Source organism: Naumovozyma castellii, chromosome 2, assembly GCF_000237345.1.
Source record: "Naumovozyma castellii chromosome 2, complete genome".
In the NCBI taxonomy this organism is placed as follows: Eukaryota; Fungi; Ascomycota; class Saccharomycetes; order Saccharomycetales; family Saccharomycetaceae; genus Naumovozyma; species Naumovozyma castellii.
This window is the reverse complement of record NC_016492.1, coordinates 1,686,839-1,703,513: the sequence shown is the minus strand read 5'-3', so window position 1 is coordinate 1,703,513 and position 16,675 is coordinate 1,686,839. Positions and strand designations below refer to the sequence as shown.

At 38.0% G+C, this 16,675-nt stretch overlaps 11 protein-coding genes across 11 annotated transcripts; 4 read left to right on the top strand and 7 right to left on the bottom strand.

Moving 5' to 3' along the window:
- Window positions 1-17: 17 nt before the first annotated feature.
- Window positions 18-347, bottom strand: GRX1 (dithiol glutaredoxin GRX1; the record flags this gene model as incomplete). Its single annotated transcript, XM_003675293.1, has 1 exon — window positions 18-347. One exon carries the CDS (start codon window positions 345-347, stop codon window positions 18-20), a length of 330 nt encoding a protein of 109 aa, XP_003675341.1.
- Window positions 348-1,404: 1,057 nt separating this feature from the next.
- LSB5 (Lsb5p) lies at window positions 1,405-2,577 on the top strand (the record flags this gene model as incomplete). Its single annotated transcript, XM_003675292.1, has 1 exon — window positions 1,405-2,577. One exon carries the CDS (start codon window positions 1,405-1,407, stop codon window positions 2,575-2,577), a length of 1,173 nt encoding a protein of 390 aa, XP_003675340.1.
- A 95-nt stretch (window positions 2,578-2,672) lies between these two features.
- On the bottom strand, window positions 2,673-3,152 carry MXR2 (peptide-methionine (R)-S-oxide reductase; the record flags this gene model as incomplete). The annotated part of the gene is made up of 1 exon (XM_003675291.1): window positions 2,673-3,152. The coding sequence occupies one exon, from the start codon at window positions 3,150-3,152 to the stop codon at window positions 2,673-2,675; it is 480 nt and encodes a 159-aa protein (XP_003675339.1).
- A 139-nt stretch (window positions 3,153-3,291) lies between these two features.
- On the top strand, window positions 3,292-4,440 carry STE50 (Ste50p; the record flags this gene model as incomplete). The annotated part of the gene is made up of 1 exon (XM_003675290.1): window positions 3,292-4,440. The coding sequence occupies one exon, from the start codon at window positions 3,292-3,294 to the stop codon at window positions 4,438-4,440; it is 1,149 nt and encodes a 382-aa protein (XP_003675338.1).
- Window positions 4,441-4,571: 131 nt separating this feature from the next.
- On the bottom strand, window positions 4,572-5,486 carry RRP7 (Rrp7p; the record flags this gene model as incomplete). The annotated part of the gene is made up of 1 exon (XM_003675289.1): window positions 4,572-5,486. One exon carries the CDS (start codon window positions 5,484-5,486, stop codon window positions 4,572-4,574), a length of 915 nt encoding a protein of 304 aa, XP_003675337.1.
- Window positions 5,487-6,720: 1,234 nt separating this feature from the next.
- On the bottom strand, window positions 6,721-9,102 carry HIS4 (trifunctional histidinol dehydrogenase/phosphoribosyl-AMP cyclohydrolase/phosphoribosyl-ATP diphosphatase; the record flags this gene model as incomplete). Its single annotated transcript, XM_003675288.1, has 1 exon — window positions 6,721-9,102. One exon carries the CDS (start codon window positions 9,100-9,102, stop codon window positions 6,721-6,723), a length of 2,382 nt encoding a protein of 793 aa, XP_003675336.1.
- A 492-nt stretch (window positions 9,103-9,594) lies between these two features.
- On the bottom strand, window positions 9,595-11,052 carry BIK1 (Bik1p; the record flags this gene model as incomplete). The annotated part of the gene is made up of 1 exon (XM_003675287.1): window positions 9,595-11,052. One exon carries the CDS (start codon window positions 11,050-11,052, stop codon window positions 9,595-9,597), a length of 1,458 nt encoding a protein of 485 aa, XP_003675335.1.
- Window positions 11,053-11,273: 221 nt separating this feature from the next.
- Window positions 11,274-12,776, top strand: RNQ1 (prion domain-containing protein RNQ1; the record flags this gene model as incomplete). The annotated part of the gene is made up of 1 exon (XM_003675286.1): window positions 11,274-12,776. The coding sequence occupies one exon, from the start codon at window positions 11,274-11,276 to the stop codon at window positions 12,774-12,776; it is 1,503 nt and encodes a 500-aa protein (XP_003675334.1).
- A 412-nt stretch (window positions 12,777-13,188) lies between these two features.
- Window positions 13,189-14,676, top strand: FUS1 (Fus1p; the record flags this gene model as incomplete). The annotated part of the gene is made up of 1 exon (XM_003675285.1): window positions 13,189-14,676. The coding sequence occupies one exon, from the start codon at window positions 13,189-13,191 to the stop codon at window positions 14,674-14,676; it is 1,488 nt and encodes a 495-aa protein (XP_003675333.1).
- A 104-nt stretch (window positions 14,677-14,780) lies between these two features.
- On the bottom strand, window positions 14,781-15,446 carry NCAS0B08780 (nitroreductase family protein; the record flags this gene model as incomplete). The annotated part of the gene is made up of 1 exon (XM_003675284.1): window positions 14,781-15,446. The coding sequence occupies one exon, from the start codon at window positions 15,444-15,446 to the stop codon at window positions 14,781-14,783; it is 666 nt and encodes a 221-aa protein (XP_003675332.1).
- Window positions 15,447-15,989: 543 nt separating this feature from the next.
- On the bottom strand, window positions 15,990-16,565 carry NCAS0B08770 (nitroreductase family protein; the record flags this gene model as incomplete). The annotated part of the gene is made up of 1 exon (XM_003675283.1): window positions 15,990-16,565. One exon carries the CDS (start codon window positions 16,563-16,565, stop codon window positions 15,990-15,992), a length of 576 nt encoding a protein of 191 aa, XP_003675331.1.
- Between the last annotated feature and the right edge of the window lie 110 nt (window positions 16,566-16,675).

The window sequence follows — 16,675 nt, the reverse complement described above, 5'->3', positions numbered from 1 at the left end:
TGATTAGAATATGCGCATTACTCCAAGATTGGCTCCAATAAATCTTCCAATTCACCAGATTCTTTCAAGTCTTGCAATTTATCGTTCCCACCAACGTGCTTACCATTGATGTAAATATTTGGAACGGTCTTTTGGCCATTAATTTCAAATAAGGCTTGTTGGATTTCAGCACCATCATCCATTTCATTCAATTGCAACACTAAGGCTTTTGACTTAGGAACATTTAGTTCTTTGAACAAAGTCTTAATGGTTGCATGGCAATAGGGGCAATAAGTCTTGGAAGCAACGAAAATTTCCTTCTCGTTGATCAATTGCTTAACGTGGTTAATTGTTTCCTGGGAGACCATCCTTCCTTGCTATTTTATGGATTTAGATGTTGATTTATCTGTTCGGCAAAGTGGGTGTTTAAACTCTAATTGCGTGCTTTTTTCTTATATTTGTGGATTTTCAAAAATTCATAGTTTTCGTTCATTAACTTACATAATTGCATATTTTCCTTTTGACTTTTACACAGTATAGTTATGTATATAAAATGTCTAACACATGGTAATGATGATGATTATAATGATGTTATATAAGCTTGACGGGTAGTCAAGCAAATGCGTTTATGAATTCGTTTAATCTAGGATTGGTTCTAATAAATCTTCCAATTCCCCAGATTCTTTCAAATCTTGCAAGTTATCATTACCACCAATGTGTTTCCCATTGATATAAATGTTTGGGACGGTCTTCTGTCCGCTCAATTCGAACAAAGCTTCTTGAATATCGGCACCATCGTCCATTTCGTTTAATTGAAGTACCAAACCCTTAGATTTAGGGACTTTCAATTCTTCGAACAAAGTCTTTATAGCGGCAAAACTGTGAGGACAGTAGGTCTTGGAGGCAACAAAGATTTCCTTTTCATTGATTAATTGCTTGACGTGGTTGATTGTTTCTTGAGAGACCATTCTTGTTTGTTGTAGATTAATTCTTGTTTGAGGGGATGTTGTGAGTTTGAGGATGCTTCGAGTGTATGAAGTTGATGATAATTTAAGCGAGCTTCTTGTCACAGAAGAAAACAGTTTGAGTAGTTAATATGTATCCTTTTAGTGTTTTAAACGCTTACGAATTGAATTGTGTAATATAATACCGTATATATACTATACGGTCTCTTAATTTACAGGGGGAACCACAGTTTTCATTCGTCGCTTGCAACGGATATTTACATCAAAACCGGGGTAGTTTGCCCTAATATACAAACCCTAAAAGGTTTAATGTTTTTAAGTAAGCCCTTATCTATAGCTTATCCAGCCCTTAGGGTTGTTGCAAGGGGTGGCCCAGATTAAACAATGCAATATTGTATATATACATTCCCTCTGGTGAATAAAACAGTTCTCTACGTTAACTCAAGATTAGTAGCAGGCAATGGGGTTTCTGACAGATCACCAACACACAGCAATTACGGACTTGGTCTTCAGGGCCATCTCCGATGATTCCACCTCTTTAGAGATAGAATTGCCCACGTTGATCGATTTGATCGACAATTATAGAGAAGCTAATGATTACACATACACTCTGAATCAGGAGGAGGCTGCTAGAGCCATCAGAAAGAGGTTGAAGTATGGGCAGGTAGAGCAGCAGAAGAGAGCATTGGCATTGTTGGATTTGATCATTGTTCAGGAATTGAGGTACTCTGCCATGTTTAATGATGAAAAATTATTGAAACTCTTGGAAGCGATGGCTGTGAATGAATCCTCTTATGGATTTGATTTGGAAGTGGTTAGGATTACCCTAAGGTATATGAAGAAATGGAATCAATTTTTGGTGCAAAATAGAGCGTATAATTCGAGGTGTTATCAGGGATTGTTCGATTTGACTGATAAATTGAAGGACCAAAAACTACGGAAGAATGTCGGCACGTCTAATTCTTCTTCCAATGGTGGGTTGTTAGGGTCAGGTTCAAGGTTTGCAGTGAGAGACACCAAACGTAGTAGAAGGAATCGTAGAAAACAACAAGGTAAGAAAAGATCGGGTTTCTTAAATGATTCAGCTGATGAATCTGTCTATAGATCGGTCAGTACCACTTCCGGGAGAGGTAGTTCACAGAGGACTAATTTGCAACCAGCAGACAGGAAGTATAGAATTCCTCAAATTGATTTGAAAAAGGAAGGCCCAAAAATTAGTCAAATAATAAGTGATTCATTAGCAGCGGCTGTGGCCTTACAAAATGCATTAATTGTTTTACCCAGTGGTATGAGTGCTCTAGATGATGAAAATTGTACAAGCAAATTTATTCAGGCTAGAGCCATTAGAAGAAAAGTTTTGAGATATTTGCAACTGGTTACTGAAGGTGATTATCTGGGCTCCCTATTGTATGCCAATGACGAATTGGTGAAGGCATTGACTTTATATGATGACAAGAGTGGCGGTTCCCAATCTGATGTGGGTGAAGACGATGACGACGATGACGACGATAGTTATGATAGTGACAGTGATTTCGAAGAGGAGCAGGTAAGACGTCCAAATATCTATACAGACTCAGTCTCTCATGCCCAATCAGTGGAAACAGATCCGTTCGCTGACCACAATGTGATCTAACTGGGAGAACAAACTTGTAATATTATTACTAACATATATATTTATTCGTATATAACAACTTTAACCGAATATTAAATGAATGCATCGCATTTCTTTCAAACCTTCTTGAAATTTAATGATAAACTGTTGATACAATGCCTTTCATCAATGGGGAGTCCCAATGACTTGGTCCAACCTTCTCCTTTAAAGACGTGACCCAAATGGCCACCGCACTTTTGACAAGTTACCTCAATTCTCTGCATCCCATGACTAACATCCTCATTGTACTTTAACGAATCCTTATTGAATTCTTTGTAAAAGGAGGGCCATCCACACTGAGAATCAAACTTGGTATCACTCTTATAAAGAGCGTTCCCACAATTAGCGCATGTGTAAACGCCAGTCTCCTTATTATGCAAGTATTTCCCAGAATTGGCAGGTTCAGTACCTTTGTCTCTAAGGACGGCTAGTTGTTCTTTGCTTAGTGAAGGGTTCCATGACGTATTATTAGAGGACATTACAAACCTTGTACTTGATATATGACGAGTAGTAAAGATAGAGAGTGCTTTAGAGCTGTTTCTTACAATTTTTAACATTTTGCTCCATTTGTAGTATTAATAGATTAAGGATGAGTTTGAAGATCTTCAAAAAATTATCAATGCGGAAAATTATAGAACAGCCTCTTCAATGAAAGAAAAGTTATATTAAAACCATAGAATCTTGTCGGCAGCAGCAATGTCTAACGTGTCCAGTCGCATATCAGGTATTTCTCTTATTGAGCAGTATAATGAGTCTCAACTAATGTCAGAAACAGACTCTACGAGCAGTACCCCGTTGAAGCAGGAGAACTACGAACATTGGTCAGTCCAAGAAGTAGTCACTTGGTGCTCCATGGAACTGTCATTGGCTGAAAGTGATTCCCTTTGTCAACAGCTGAAGATAAACTCTATCTCTGGAGATGTATTATCTGAATTGACAATGAATGACTGTAAAGAATTATGTTCTAATGACTTAAAAAGGGCAATTAAACTAAAAATAGCATTGAATAAACTAATAAGTGACCAGGATAGTAATAAAGCTGATTTCTCCAAGAAATCTACCGATGACTCGCAATTATTTGAAGAAAGACAGGAGAAATCGTTGATAATTTTAAAGGATCTTTATTCCACAGTATCTCAAAAATTACAGGAGTTCCAAATTCAATATTCAGCATTAAGAACAGATATACTGGAAATGGTTAAGACTGTTAACTCAACTGATAGTTCTACATTGCTTGCTCAGCAGCAACAGCAACAAATATTTCCCCAAACCTTGACCCATAGGCCATCAACGGCAAGTGTGTCATCCCAATCTCCCTCTATGTCGGCTGGGGATTCTGCTGCTACGTCGCCTACATATTCAGTTTCTACAGTACAAAGAAGCAATAGTAACAGGTATATTAGTAAACCAGAAATGGTAAGATCCGTATCAACATCATCTTCAGTGAATAACATGATGGGTTCAGTGGTCAGCACACCAGGCACGACAGCGGAACCTTTGAAACAATTGAGGGCTTCTAAAGAAGATTCATGTGAAAGAATACTTAAAAATGCAATGAAGAGACATAACTTAAATGACAAAGATTGGAAACAGTATGTGTTAGTAATTTGTTATGGAGATCAAGAAAGAATATTGGAATTAAATGAAAAACCTGTCCTCATATTTAAAAACTTGAAACAGCAGGGCTTGCATCCTGCAATTATGCTAAGACGAAGAGGTGATTTTGAAGAATTGTCCCTAGGCAATGTAAACGATAATGACAATGGAGATGGTACTTTTATCCCCAGCCATAATGAATCATTGAACCGGCCAAATGATGATGTTACACCTGGAGGAAGGCTATGACCCAAGGAATGTACACACATACTTAAATAAAACTGAATAACGGTAAATAAACTTTGATGAAAATGATGCATTCGATATTATACAATGAGAGGTTTCAGTTATGTAATGGAATTCAAAGTGATGAGTTCAATCTATTTATATGGGTTGAACTTCCTTTTAGCCTTCATGACCTTAATCTTCTCTTGATCTTCCTTAAATTTATTCAGTAGCTGATTAATTTCTTGTTTCTTACGTTCTCTGACTTGAAATCTATAGAAGTCTTGTTTTGCCTTTTTATCAATAGCGTTTGGCATTTGTTTGGATACTTTATTTTCATACTTCGATAGTGGATTTCTATTCAAGATCTTTTTCCTTATAGAATTTAATGATTTTGTATTCTTACCAACAACTAAGGTAAACCCATCTTCGTCTACAATGGAACTTTGTACATTCTCCTGTTCTTCTAACTCTCTTTGTTCAAAGATCTTCAAATGTTCATAAACATCATTTTTCAAATATTCCAAATCAATCGGTTTATAGAAGTTGATAAACGTGTTCATGGAGGGGCTGGTAAATTCCCATTCAAGTAGCTCATCCACTTTCTTCTTTCTATCAATTTGAGAATATTTTTTCAAAGCATTGAAACAATTATTTAAACTTGATTCATCAATAAATTTCAACAGCGCAGTATTCCTTGGAGTAAATCTTGATTCGCTTTGATCATTGGTGTCTGTCAATAAATCTGAAGTTAGAGCAGAAAGATTAATTTCATTTAGGCCAAATTCGTCGTTATATAGCAGATTTTCCACATGTGCCATAGTATCATATCTTTCACAAATCTTGGCAGTAACAGTTTTCATTATATCTAAGTTTGTCAAAAGAGGAATATTGACCACGAAAAGACTATTCATCTCACTTTCTTGTTTTGTTTGATGTTTCTTAATGAACATGTAATGGAACGCATCTTTCAACATTGGTTTCTTTAATACTTCTGGGAGTTTGAAGGGTATCACTAGGAACCCGTTCTTCATACAGTCTATCTTACTCAGTTCATCATTAGCATTCATGGTGTCCTGCTACGATCGTTTGACGAACTACTTGTCCTTTAATAGATCCTGATTAATATTTAAATAATGGTTAATATGGTTTCTTCTTCTAATAATTTTTCAATCTCCCATCGATAGGCTTGCCGTATTAAGTGATGGTTCTACTGGCACGAGTCAAGAGTTGTATAACGACCCACGAAGGAGAATAAAATGTCTTCTTTAACATATAGTGGGCTATGGGGCTAAAAGTTGCTGTATAAATATTTGTCCCCATGTTGTATCTTATACATATTTTTATCGGAATGACGGCTCAGATGAGTTTATGAGAAACGTTTTAATTCATCATGTCGGGATGGCCCATGAACTGGATTTTCAGTCTGCCCGGGACAGGGCGCTTGCGCATGATCTTTGAATAGGTCCTTTAAAATATAAATCTTCACGTAGATGCTACCTGCTAAATATGTGTCCTCTATTTCAAGTATTGCCATTATTGTAAGCTAAAAATTCAATTAATTTGGATTTTGGAGACAAAAAATATAATATTTATTTTTTATTTGAATATTTTATGTTGTTATCATTTTAAGAATCTATTCCAACATTAAATTTAATTAATATATTATAAATAGAAATGCTTTTATGAGTTATTTAACCAGTTATCCTTCCTTTTAAAGTACAAAAAAAATAAAACCAAACAAAGAATAATTGGAAATCAAAACTTGAATAAATGGGGTTGTATGAGTCTGGAAACGTTATCACTAAATACGTAAGAATATTTGGAATATAGTCTATATTACATAGAGAACTGCGAGTATATAATTAGTTTTCCCTTAGGCTTTTTATTGATTACTGGTACCATATTGTACTCTGCTAATCGTTCAAAATAAATAATACTCTAAAAAAATAAATTTTGGAATTTGTTTTGTAACCCGTCAGGGCGTCACACAATAAAGCATAATCATCTCTTTCACCTAAAATTAAACCAACACATTATTGAAACCTCCCCACTAACCTTGAAAAAGTGAAGCTCCGAGCCGGCTGTGTCTTAAAAGCATAATATTTTGTATAAAAATAAAACTTACTTATTACAATGAGAATCAAATCTATAGTCATTAATAAGGCTACCTAACAAAGATAACTAATATATAATCAGGTGCTAATTTATAGTTTGTTAATTTATCACTGAGCCTTTACATTTCTTTCATGGACTTATTGAGAGAGGATCATAACAATTTTTTACAAGATCAGAATGATAATCCTAGTTAAATCCTTCTGGTAACAAGCCTAGCTTACTCATTCTAATCTTGACAGCATTTCTGTGACCATCAAGACCTTCGACCTTGGCAACACACATGACAGCCTTACCAATATTTTCTAAACCTTCAGGAGTAACGTTTTGAGCAGTAATGAACTTCTGGAAAGTAGCAGTATTGGCACCACTATATTGTCTTGCATAACCATATGTAGGTAGAGTATGGTTTGTACCACTTGAGTAATCCCCACATGATTCTGGGGTGTAAGAACCAACAAAGATACTACCGGCGTTATCCACTAGTTTAACATAATCATTAGCGTTATTAATTTGTAATATTAAATGTTCTGGAGCATATCTATTAGACATGTCAAAGGCTTCTTCGTAAGTGTCACATAATATAATGGTACTATGAGCGATACATTGACGTACAATGTCGACACGTGGCAATGCTAATGCCTGTCTATTTACAGCTTCTTGAATTTGAGTCACTTTAGCTTCACTAATGTTAACACCAACAAGAATAACTTGAGAATCGATACCATGTTCAGCTTGTGATAGTAAGTCACTGGCAACAAAATCATCATCTGCATCTTCATCACAGACAACAAGAACTTCACTTGGACCAGCTGGCATATCGATAGAACATAGAGCTTGAGTGTCATTTTGAACATACATCTTAGCTGCAGTAACGAATTGGTTACCAGGTCCCAAGATTTTATCCACCTTTGGGACACTTTCTGTACCATAAGCCATGGCTGCGACTGCCTGAGCACCACCAGCAAGGACGATCTTAGAGGCACCACATTTAATGGCGACATAAACAACTTCTGGAGAAACTCTACCATCAGACTTACGTGGCGGAGAAGCGAAGACAATTTCTTTACATTCAGCTACTTGAGCTGGGACACCTAACATTAAAGCAGTACTTGGTAAGACAGCGGTACCACCTGGAATATATAGACCAACTTTTTCAATTGGTCTTGGGAATCTGGAACATATGACACCAGGTTGGGTTTCTACGACTAATGGTTCTAACTGTAATTGAGCAGCATGGAATTTTCTAACGTTTTCAATGGATAAATCTAAAGCTTGTTTCATTTCTTCAGTTAATCCTTCCAAATATTCTTCTGGGAATGGAGCTTCCAAGACTGGAGTTGTCAAATGGACACCATCAAATTTCGCGGTATATTCAATTAAAGCTGAGTCACCCTTATTCTTCACATTTTCAATAATTGGGTTAACCAAGTGCATAATATCATCAGTCTTTTGAATTGGTCTTGTCACTGCCTTAATGACACCTTCCTTATCGGTGCTCTTGACGACATTCAAATAAATTGGCGCGGATGGATCGATTTCCTTCTTTGAAGTTTCAGTTTCAGCCTGTTTCTTTGGTAAGAACTTCTCCTTAGCGTCACCTTTCCTTCTGGTGACTTTCAAATGTTTCAATTTCAAGTTAGTTTCCACATCTTTCAAAGTGACACCCTTAGACACCAATTTAGTCATTGCGAAGTAAAATAAATCTGCAGCTTCCCAAGCGACTTCATCCTTGGTTTGGGCCTCAGTCAATTCTTCAGCTTCTTCCTTGATCTTAGCGTTTAATAATTCATCATCATTGAATAATCTCTTAGTGTATGACCCAACTTCCGCATCCACCAATCTTTGAGACAATACTTTTTGCAATTCCAAGAGACCATACTGATAGTCTCCAAAGCAAGTATTCGTATTTAAGTGACAGAAGGCATCATTAACTTGTTCCACTACGAATTGCAAGGCATCGCCGTCACAATCTATGGAAATTTGTTTCAAGATCTGTCTGTTTCCTGACGTTTCACCCTTGATCCAGATACCCTTGCGTGAACGAGAATAGTAGACACCTTGTGACTTCTCGATGGCCAATTTGATGGATTCCTTGGAGGAGTAAACCAGACCCAAGGAACGCTCGTTGGTGTCGACAACCAAGGTGGTATACAGATCATCCTTACGATCAGTCTTCAATTGAGAAAGTAATTCGTTGTAGAAGGTTTCAGCGGTCAATTGAGAAGCTGGGATGATCTTTAGTGAGGTGGAAGTGATCAATCTCTCCTTGGAGATATTGATGGAATTGCCCACTTCGGAGGCATACGTATTGTTATCTATGATAAATAAGGCAGTGATACCATTATTTAAGAGTTCGATCAAATCTTCGTTTGTGAATTTGGTGGAATCATTGATTTTAAGTGATATCGAGTTGAAAGTTGTGTTAAATGATTTAATGAAGGAAAGAATATCTTGTTTGGACAATTCGTCGGCATCCACTAGTGCCTGACCGGTCAAGGCCACGAATGGTTTTTGGGCTATGGTTTCAGTGGCATTAGCACCGAATAGAGGGATAAATGAGAGACCCATAATCTTTAGTTGCTTGATTGAGATGTGTGTTGGTGATCTATTACAGAAATTCGGTGAACGAAACGGCAGATATTCTCGACGGGGAAGAAGGGATACTATTATATAAGACGCACAAAAGGGTCACAAAAGGGTGTAAGCAAATATCCAAGCGACGGTATGTGTCATTCGAGACCAGAGGACAGGTGATCAACATAACAGGAAGGATACCTAATTTATCGACAGAGAGCTGTGTGACTCAAACTGCGTGCTCAACTGGGCACCACGCGAGTCAGCCCGAGTCAAATCAATATATATCGTTTAATGAATATAGCAAAGCTTTACTCTGGGATCCGTCTATTACGAAGTCGGATCTCTTATCTGGGGTGACTAACGTCTGCCTGGGGGCAATCGTGGGCTACAGTGGCTGTCCACTGGTATGCGGAGTTGCATTGTGCAATTGTTGTATAGATGTACGTACGTAAGTATCTACAAAATGGAAGAAGGAAACACCCCCTAGAAATAAACTGGTTCCTTCATGTTCATGCCATTCGATGCTGTGTCCTCAGGTGCTGGCGGCGGTAGTTCGAACGGACAATCTATGCTCTCATGACCATCTCTCTCACAGAGCACACACCAAAGTTCTCTGCCGGCGGAGGCATCTATCTTTGCGGGGGGTTTATATACGGGTAGTGACTCTATTGTTGGAGCAGTTAGTTCCTTCTCTTTAGGAGTGTTATCGTTCGACTGTAACGTCGTGTCTTGGTGCCGAGTAACCTCTTTTAATTGTTTCTTCAAACTGTCAACTTCCCTTCGTAGCCGTTCAGCTTCCTCTTTACTCTCTTTCCCACTCTTATCATTATTATCATTAGCACTGCCATCGTCACTCATCATTAATTGCATCAGTTCTTTACTCAAGGATTGATTATGCATCTTCAGTTGTTCTCTTTCCTTATCCCACTTCACTTTTGCTGAATCAGTTTCCTCTTTGTAGGCCTTCAATTTCTCTAATTCACTCGTAATGGAGGCAACGTCCACTGTAGATGAATTAGTGTTGGGTTGAGTGAATCGTTTCTCATTTTCTTGAATCTCTTCATGCAGCTGCTCCACAACGGCCAATAATTGCTCATGCTCAGTCTCAAAATATTGTTTCTGCTTATTTTGTTGATCTCTCTCATATTGCAATTGTTCATTCAACTTTTGAACTTGCAATTCCAATTCATGTAAACTATTCTCATAACTGTCAATGGTTGGTTGAATTTCTTCTAGCACAATCCTTTGATCATCCAGCAGTTTCTTGTATTGCGATATTTCTCTTCGCTGCTTTTCAAGTTTAATTTCATATTCATTTGGCGTAATATCTGTATCAATGGAACGTCTTGTTCTCCTGACTGCAGAAGACGGCGGATCAATATCCATCTCATCAGCTTCATTGTGTGAAGTTATATGAGCAAACAGGTTTTCGTTTAGTTCATCGTTATTATGTTCATTTAACCTCATGGGTGTCGGCGATCTGGGGTCCTGCATGGATGACAATGACAGTTGCTTTCTCACAGTAGATCCAGTACTCCCAACACTACTTATCCTACTATGCTTTCTTGTCATACTTCTTTGCTGAGATTCTAACCCGGGGTTTGCATTCAAAGTACTTCTTCTAGACGAATTTCTAATCCCATCGAGTCCATACCCGTTATGGTGATTTATCGTAGTATTGAAAGAGGCATTATCAATAACAGAGGCAACCTTCTGCAATTGTATAAACAGCCCACTGTTAGAATACTCCGTGTCAAAATATCTTCTCCCTTGAAAGGATCCATCATTCTTACCGATATTAGCCAGTAGATCCACACCTACAAAGATCCCGGGTTTCGTATCAACTGGTCCCACATATTTTAACTTACCGCGTCCAATGTTCGGGATTTGAATAAAACAACCTATCTTCTTCTGATACCTCTCCACATTAACCGATGTCATTGTGTTTCTGTCCTTGTTTGACCCTATCTTGTCATTGTATCAAGTTGTTTTGATCTGCCATTTCCATCATTCATTTCACGTCAAATAAATTTCAGCGCGTATTCTTCGAGAAAAGTTATCAACAGCGGGAAAACAATAGAATTCCACCCACTTGCATCACTCGAGGCTGTCGGCAAATTGTATCATTAGACACACAGATACACATCATCACTCAATCTAGGATGGGTACAAATAAACTACTCAAGAAAGCAGAGGCAAACATTGCTAAGAATGACTTCTCCGAGGCAATTAAGAATTTAGTATCAGCAGCTAATTCCAACCCGGATGACACCCAAATTGAAGCCATCGAGTCGTTAATTGATCAAATTACCGATTTCGTTATTAATAGTAGTGCCGTGACAAAGTTTCAACCCACAGATCTAACTGCATTTACTAACACTCTACGTTCCAGTTGCAATGGGTCTACTCAAGCTCAATTAAACAAACTGAACATCTTATCTTCCATCCTCGAACCACCGCCAGCCAGTGCAAGAGCCATGAATGACGCAGGCAGTAACAATGGTGGGTTTCATTTAAGAGGGCTCTTTGGAGGTAATAATCAAAATTCTGGATCTGGTTCATGGACTTCCAATTTTCTTTATGGTCAAAATGGTCAGAGCCATATCAATTCCATTGGGGCGCTGGCATCTTTTTTACCTCTAGCTACATCGTATATGGCCTCGGGGAATAATAATAATAATCAACAATATCAAGCCCAAATGGAGCAACAAATGGGTCAGCAAGTTGGCCAACAATTGCAACAGCAATTGCAATGGAAGATGCAACAAAAACGTCAAGATGAACAACAGTATCAACAACAGATGCAGCAACAATACCAACAGCAGCAACAGTATCAACAGCAAATGCAACAGCAACAACAACAGGAACAACAACGTCAAGAAGAACAAAGAAGACAAGAAGAACAACGCAAAGAAGAGCAAAAGAGAAGAGAGGAAGAACAAAAGAGACAAGAAGAACAACGTAAAGAAGAACAAAAGAGGAGAGAAGAAGAACAAAAGAGACAAGAAGAACAACGTCAGCAAGAACAGAAAAGAAGAGAGGAAGAACAAAAGAGACAAGAAGAACAACGTCAGCAAGAACAGAAAAGGAGAGAAGAAGAACAGCGTCAACAAGAAGAACAACGTCAAAGAGAGCAAAAAGAGAGAGAAGATAAGGAAAGAGAACAACAATTGCAGAAGCAAAAGGAGGAAGAGGCCCAAAGAAACCAACAACCGAGTCAAACACCTTACGGTCAACCTGTTTATTATCTACAGGGAGCGTATCCACCTCAAGTAGGGTATCCACCTCAAGCGGGATATCCACAAGGAGTATACCCTCAAGCATCGTACCCACCAAATCCACAAGTACCATATGGACAACCACAATATCCTCAGATGCCTTACCAACCCTATCCATATCAACAACCACCATTTGCACCTGTCGGCTATCAACCATATCCATACCCACAACAACCTTACTTACAACCACAAGTGCCTGTGCAAGCTCAAGGGCAAGCACAAGCTCCACCTACCTATACAGAAAGTATAAGCGGGGGACAACATATGCCTGATCATAAGAATGCAGCAGCGTCCTCTTCTTCATCACCACCTTTCATCCCTCCAAATTCAAATGCTGCTCCTATCTACCCCCCACAACCACCTAATTTCCAGGGTCCTCAACACTAAGTCTAAGCTATGAGGGCGAACATTTCTCTCTCTCAAAATTAAGACCTTCTCCATGTACAGAATATCTTTTGTAACCCAACTGCCTATAAAGGGCACTATGTAAAGAAAGTTTCATAAGACTTCTAATTTGTAATTTTAAAGCACAAGAACCATTTAATTTTTCGAGAGTCTCCTTGTGAAAACTGCTTGTGAGATTTGTGCAGGCATTTTAGGCGCGCCAGCAAAACTCCGCAATCTGAAACAATGCTCAAACCGATTCAGCTTGAAACAATTGACACTCCGGTTTGATGACAATATTACTTTATAAAAACCGAGTTCATTCTTTCATTACAACTACTAACCATAAAAAGATACTTAACACTACATTAATATAAGGTAACTAAGAAGGAGAAGATAATAAATCGCTACATCTATGTCCCGAACTACAGAAAAAAATTCTATGCCCTCAAAAACAGTCTTAACGTCTATCTCACTTGGTTCATTATCAAGAACAGTTAAAGAGACAACTTTATCCACTATTGCGACAACTAACACAAACACTTTGAATACACATCTCATATTGCCAAATGTTGCTGGAGAGCAGACTAAATCTACATCAGGTAAGACCATTGGGTTATCAATCGGCCTGCCTGTGGGAATATTCACTTTTGCCTTGCTAGCATTTCTAGTCTATTTTTATATCAGAAAAAACAGCATTCTTAGGGCAACCTCACCTATATCTCCATATTTTACTTCAAAAGAAGGTGACTCTAACCAAGATCACGGCAACTGGTTGATGAATAAATTATATGGAAAAAACTTTAGTGAGAAAAGGGCAGATAACCTGATTGAGAACACTTGGCCAATCGGTGACGGATCACCGGCTAGAATTCATTATAAAATATCAAGTAAACTACCGAAACATATATTAACACCTCAAAAAGCATTTGTTCAGCGTCCATTTTCCAGTAAATCTTTGTCCATGGAGGAAGAGAAGGCAGACACTTTTCTTTACTGTAAACCTCCAAATATAGCACATATGGGTTCCAAATTAGAAATATCTAAAGATAAAGATGATAATACGACGTTTAAATCTGCTTCCAAAGGTAAATGGAAATATGAATCACCATTATCTAGCTGGTTTCTGAGAAGTTCCACCTATTTTAGAGACCAAAATGGTTCCACATCAACGACTAATCTTTCAAATTCAGATAATGAGAATATATTCCCAACGAAACAATTAAAGCATCTCAAAATCCTTTCTCATGTCAGCAAATCGTACCTCTCTGATGCTCATTTGGGAAAACAAGTTGTGGAAGATGAAAGTTCACCAATGTTAGAGAAATTCAATAATCGTGGTTTTGATCTGGAGATGGAAGGAAATAAGAGAAACATTACACCGACTTCCTTTGATAATCCCTCCTCACACTCTACCGAGGGAGAACAAAGACCAAATTCTGCCATTTATGGTACCATTAGTTCTCAAACTTTGACCTTGCCAAAGAGATCAAAAAATGAATCCCGAAACAAAGGGAATCCAGCTATTCAAATTGACCCCAAGATCAAATCTCATTCTAAGAGAAAAAAGAGAAGACAAAGTAAACTAAGGAAGCATTTAGAATATTTGTCCAATTTAAAACCACTACCCTCTATACCACACGATACGCCAGAAAATAATCAAATTTGTAAAGTGATCCAAAGATATGATTCTAAATTAACAGATGAGATTGATATTCATATTGGAGAGTATGTCAAGATATTGGCCACACATACAGATGGGTGGTGCCTTGTTGAAAAATGCAGTAGAGATGGTGATGTGTTCTCATTACCTGATCCAAGCACCTTCTCGAAAATTGAACTAACTAAATATTTGAATGAAAACAGAGGCATTGTTCCTGGAGACTGTCTAATGGATTTTTAAAAAAAAGAGAACACAACGATCATAAACTATTTTTATTGACTTTATTTAATATTCGTAAAAAGAAAACATAATCACTATATACTTGCGTAGTAAAAATTTATAGATCAATTGAAAATTTCAACCTTGTTTTCAACGAAAGTCTTTTCAGCTGGAGCTTGATCTACTGAACCAAAGCACAATTGACTGTGAATCTTCCAATTCTTTGGAATCTTTTCTGGCAAGACTGCTTCAATGGCAGCGTTGTAATGTTGTAGGTTAGCACCCAAACCCAGAGTCTCCAAAGCAGTCCATGTAGAAATTTGAGCGGCACCTGAAGCTTCAGCGGCCCAAACTGGGAAGATATCATGGTAGAAAGCAAAGTCAGATTGTAATTTTTTGGTAATGGATTCGTCACTGAAGAAAATGATGGTACCGTAAGCAGTATCTCTTTCAGATGCTGGTCTCTTTTGAGCGTCACCAGCTGGAGTATTCTTGACTACGGCATCCCAGACTTTCTTATGGGTTTCTCCTGTCAAGATGATTGCACGGTTTGGTTGGGAGTTGAAAGCTGTTGGAGTTTGCTTTACGACAGTTTCGACAACTTCTTGAATGTTGTTAATTGTCACACCAGCTGGTAAAGCTGGCTTTAAACTGTAGACGGTACGACGAGAACTTAAGGTCTTTAAAAAGGTGGCAGTGGATGACATATTTCCTAATAGTATCTGATTAGTTTGTTGGTATACTTTTTGTAATAATAAAACTACAATTAAGAACTTAAACACGAAATTCATAGCTAATTCAAATGCAAAAAGCGATGCATTTTATACCAAATGGAACTGTAGCTAGCCACATGTTGAATTGAAGATAAAACCTGTTAAATAGGATCCAGGTTTAATAAAATGAGGAAATGATTTCAGTCTAAATTTCCTAATCAGATCATATTGTCTTTTCCACGGAAGTCTCCGTAGAAGCGGTGTACTCCGAACTTTCTCGAGGTTTGCCCGCCCCCTATTTTTTATTTTTACGTAAGTTTGACTTATAGGCCTCTATCTTTCCCCTTTAGGTAAACTCGTTTGTATAAGCCGACATACCTGGCATTTCCCCTAGATCTGGTAGGTACCATCGATCTGCCAAGTTCGGTAGGTAAGAGGCCGTACAGGTACTACAGGTATATACTTTATTATACGAGCGGATATAAAAAAGAATGTATCAATGAATTCGTTATTTACAGGGCGGATATATAGCTATATTTATAGACATTTCCCCTTATTTTAACGTAACGTTATACCGTAGCTATCATTTCAACGTAAATCTAGACTCAGCTAATTCGCTAATTAATCGAAGATTTGAACTGGGTTGTCAATGTATTCCTTGGCACCTGGCTTTTCAACTGGGGCACCGAAACACAATTGAGCGGCAACGTTCCAAGAGGCAGGGATCTTATCTGGCAAAGCTGCCTTGACGTAACCATTGTAATGTTGTAAATGACCACCTAGACCCAAAGTTTCCAAAGCAGTCCAAGAGGTAATTTGAGCAGCACCAGAAGAATGGTCAGCAAATTGTGGGAAGGCAGCGGCCCAAGCTGGGAAATCACCTTGTAATTTTTCAGTGACTTTATCGTCAGTAAAGAAAATGATGGAACCGTAAGCTTCGTCTCTGACAGAGGCTGGTCTCTTCTTACCATCTTCAGCGTCAATGCTCTTGACAACTTGGTCCCAAACCTTCTTGTGAGTGGCACCAGTTAAGATAACAGCACGGTTGACTTGGGAGTTGAAAGCAGTTGGAGTATCCTTGATGATGGCTTGAACAGTTTCTTGGACTTCCTTCAAAGTGACGCCAGCTGGCAATTCATTTTTTAGGGCGTAGATGGTACGACGAGAGGCGACGTTCTTCAATAAAGTGGCAGACATTTGTGATTTTTTTTATATGAGAGTGGATTGAGTGGTTGTTTTTTATATTAAAAACACTAAAACAGAATCAATTGGAACTAGAAGATACATTCTGAATCACTGTCTCTTAT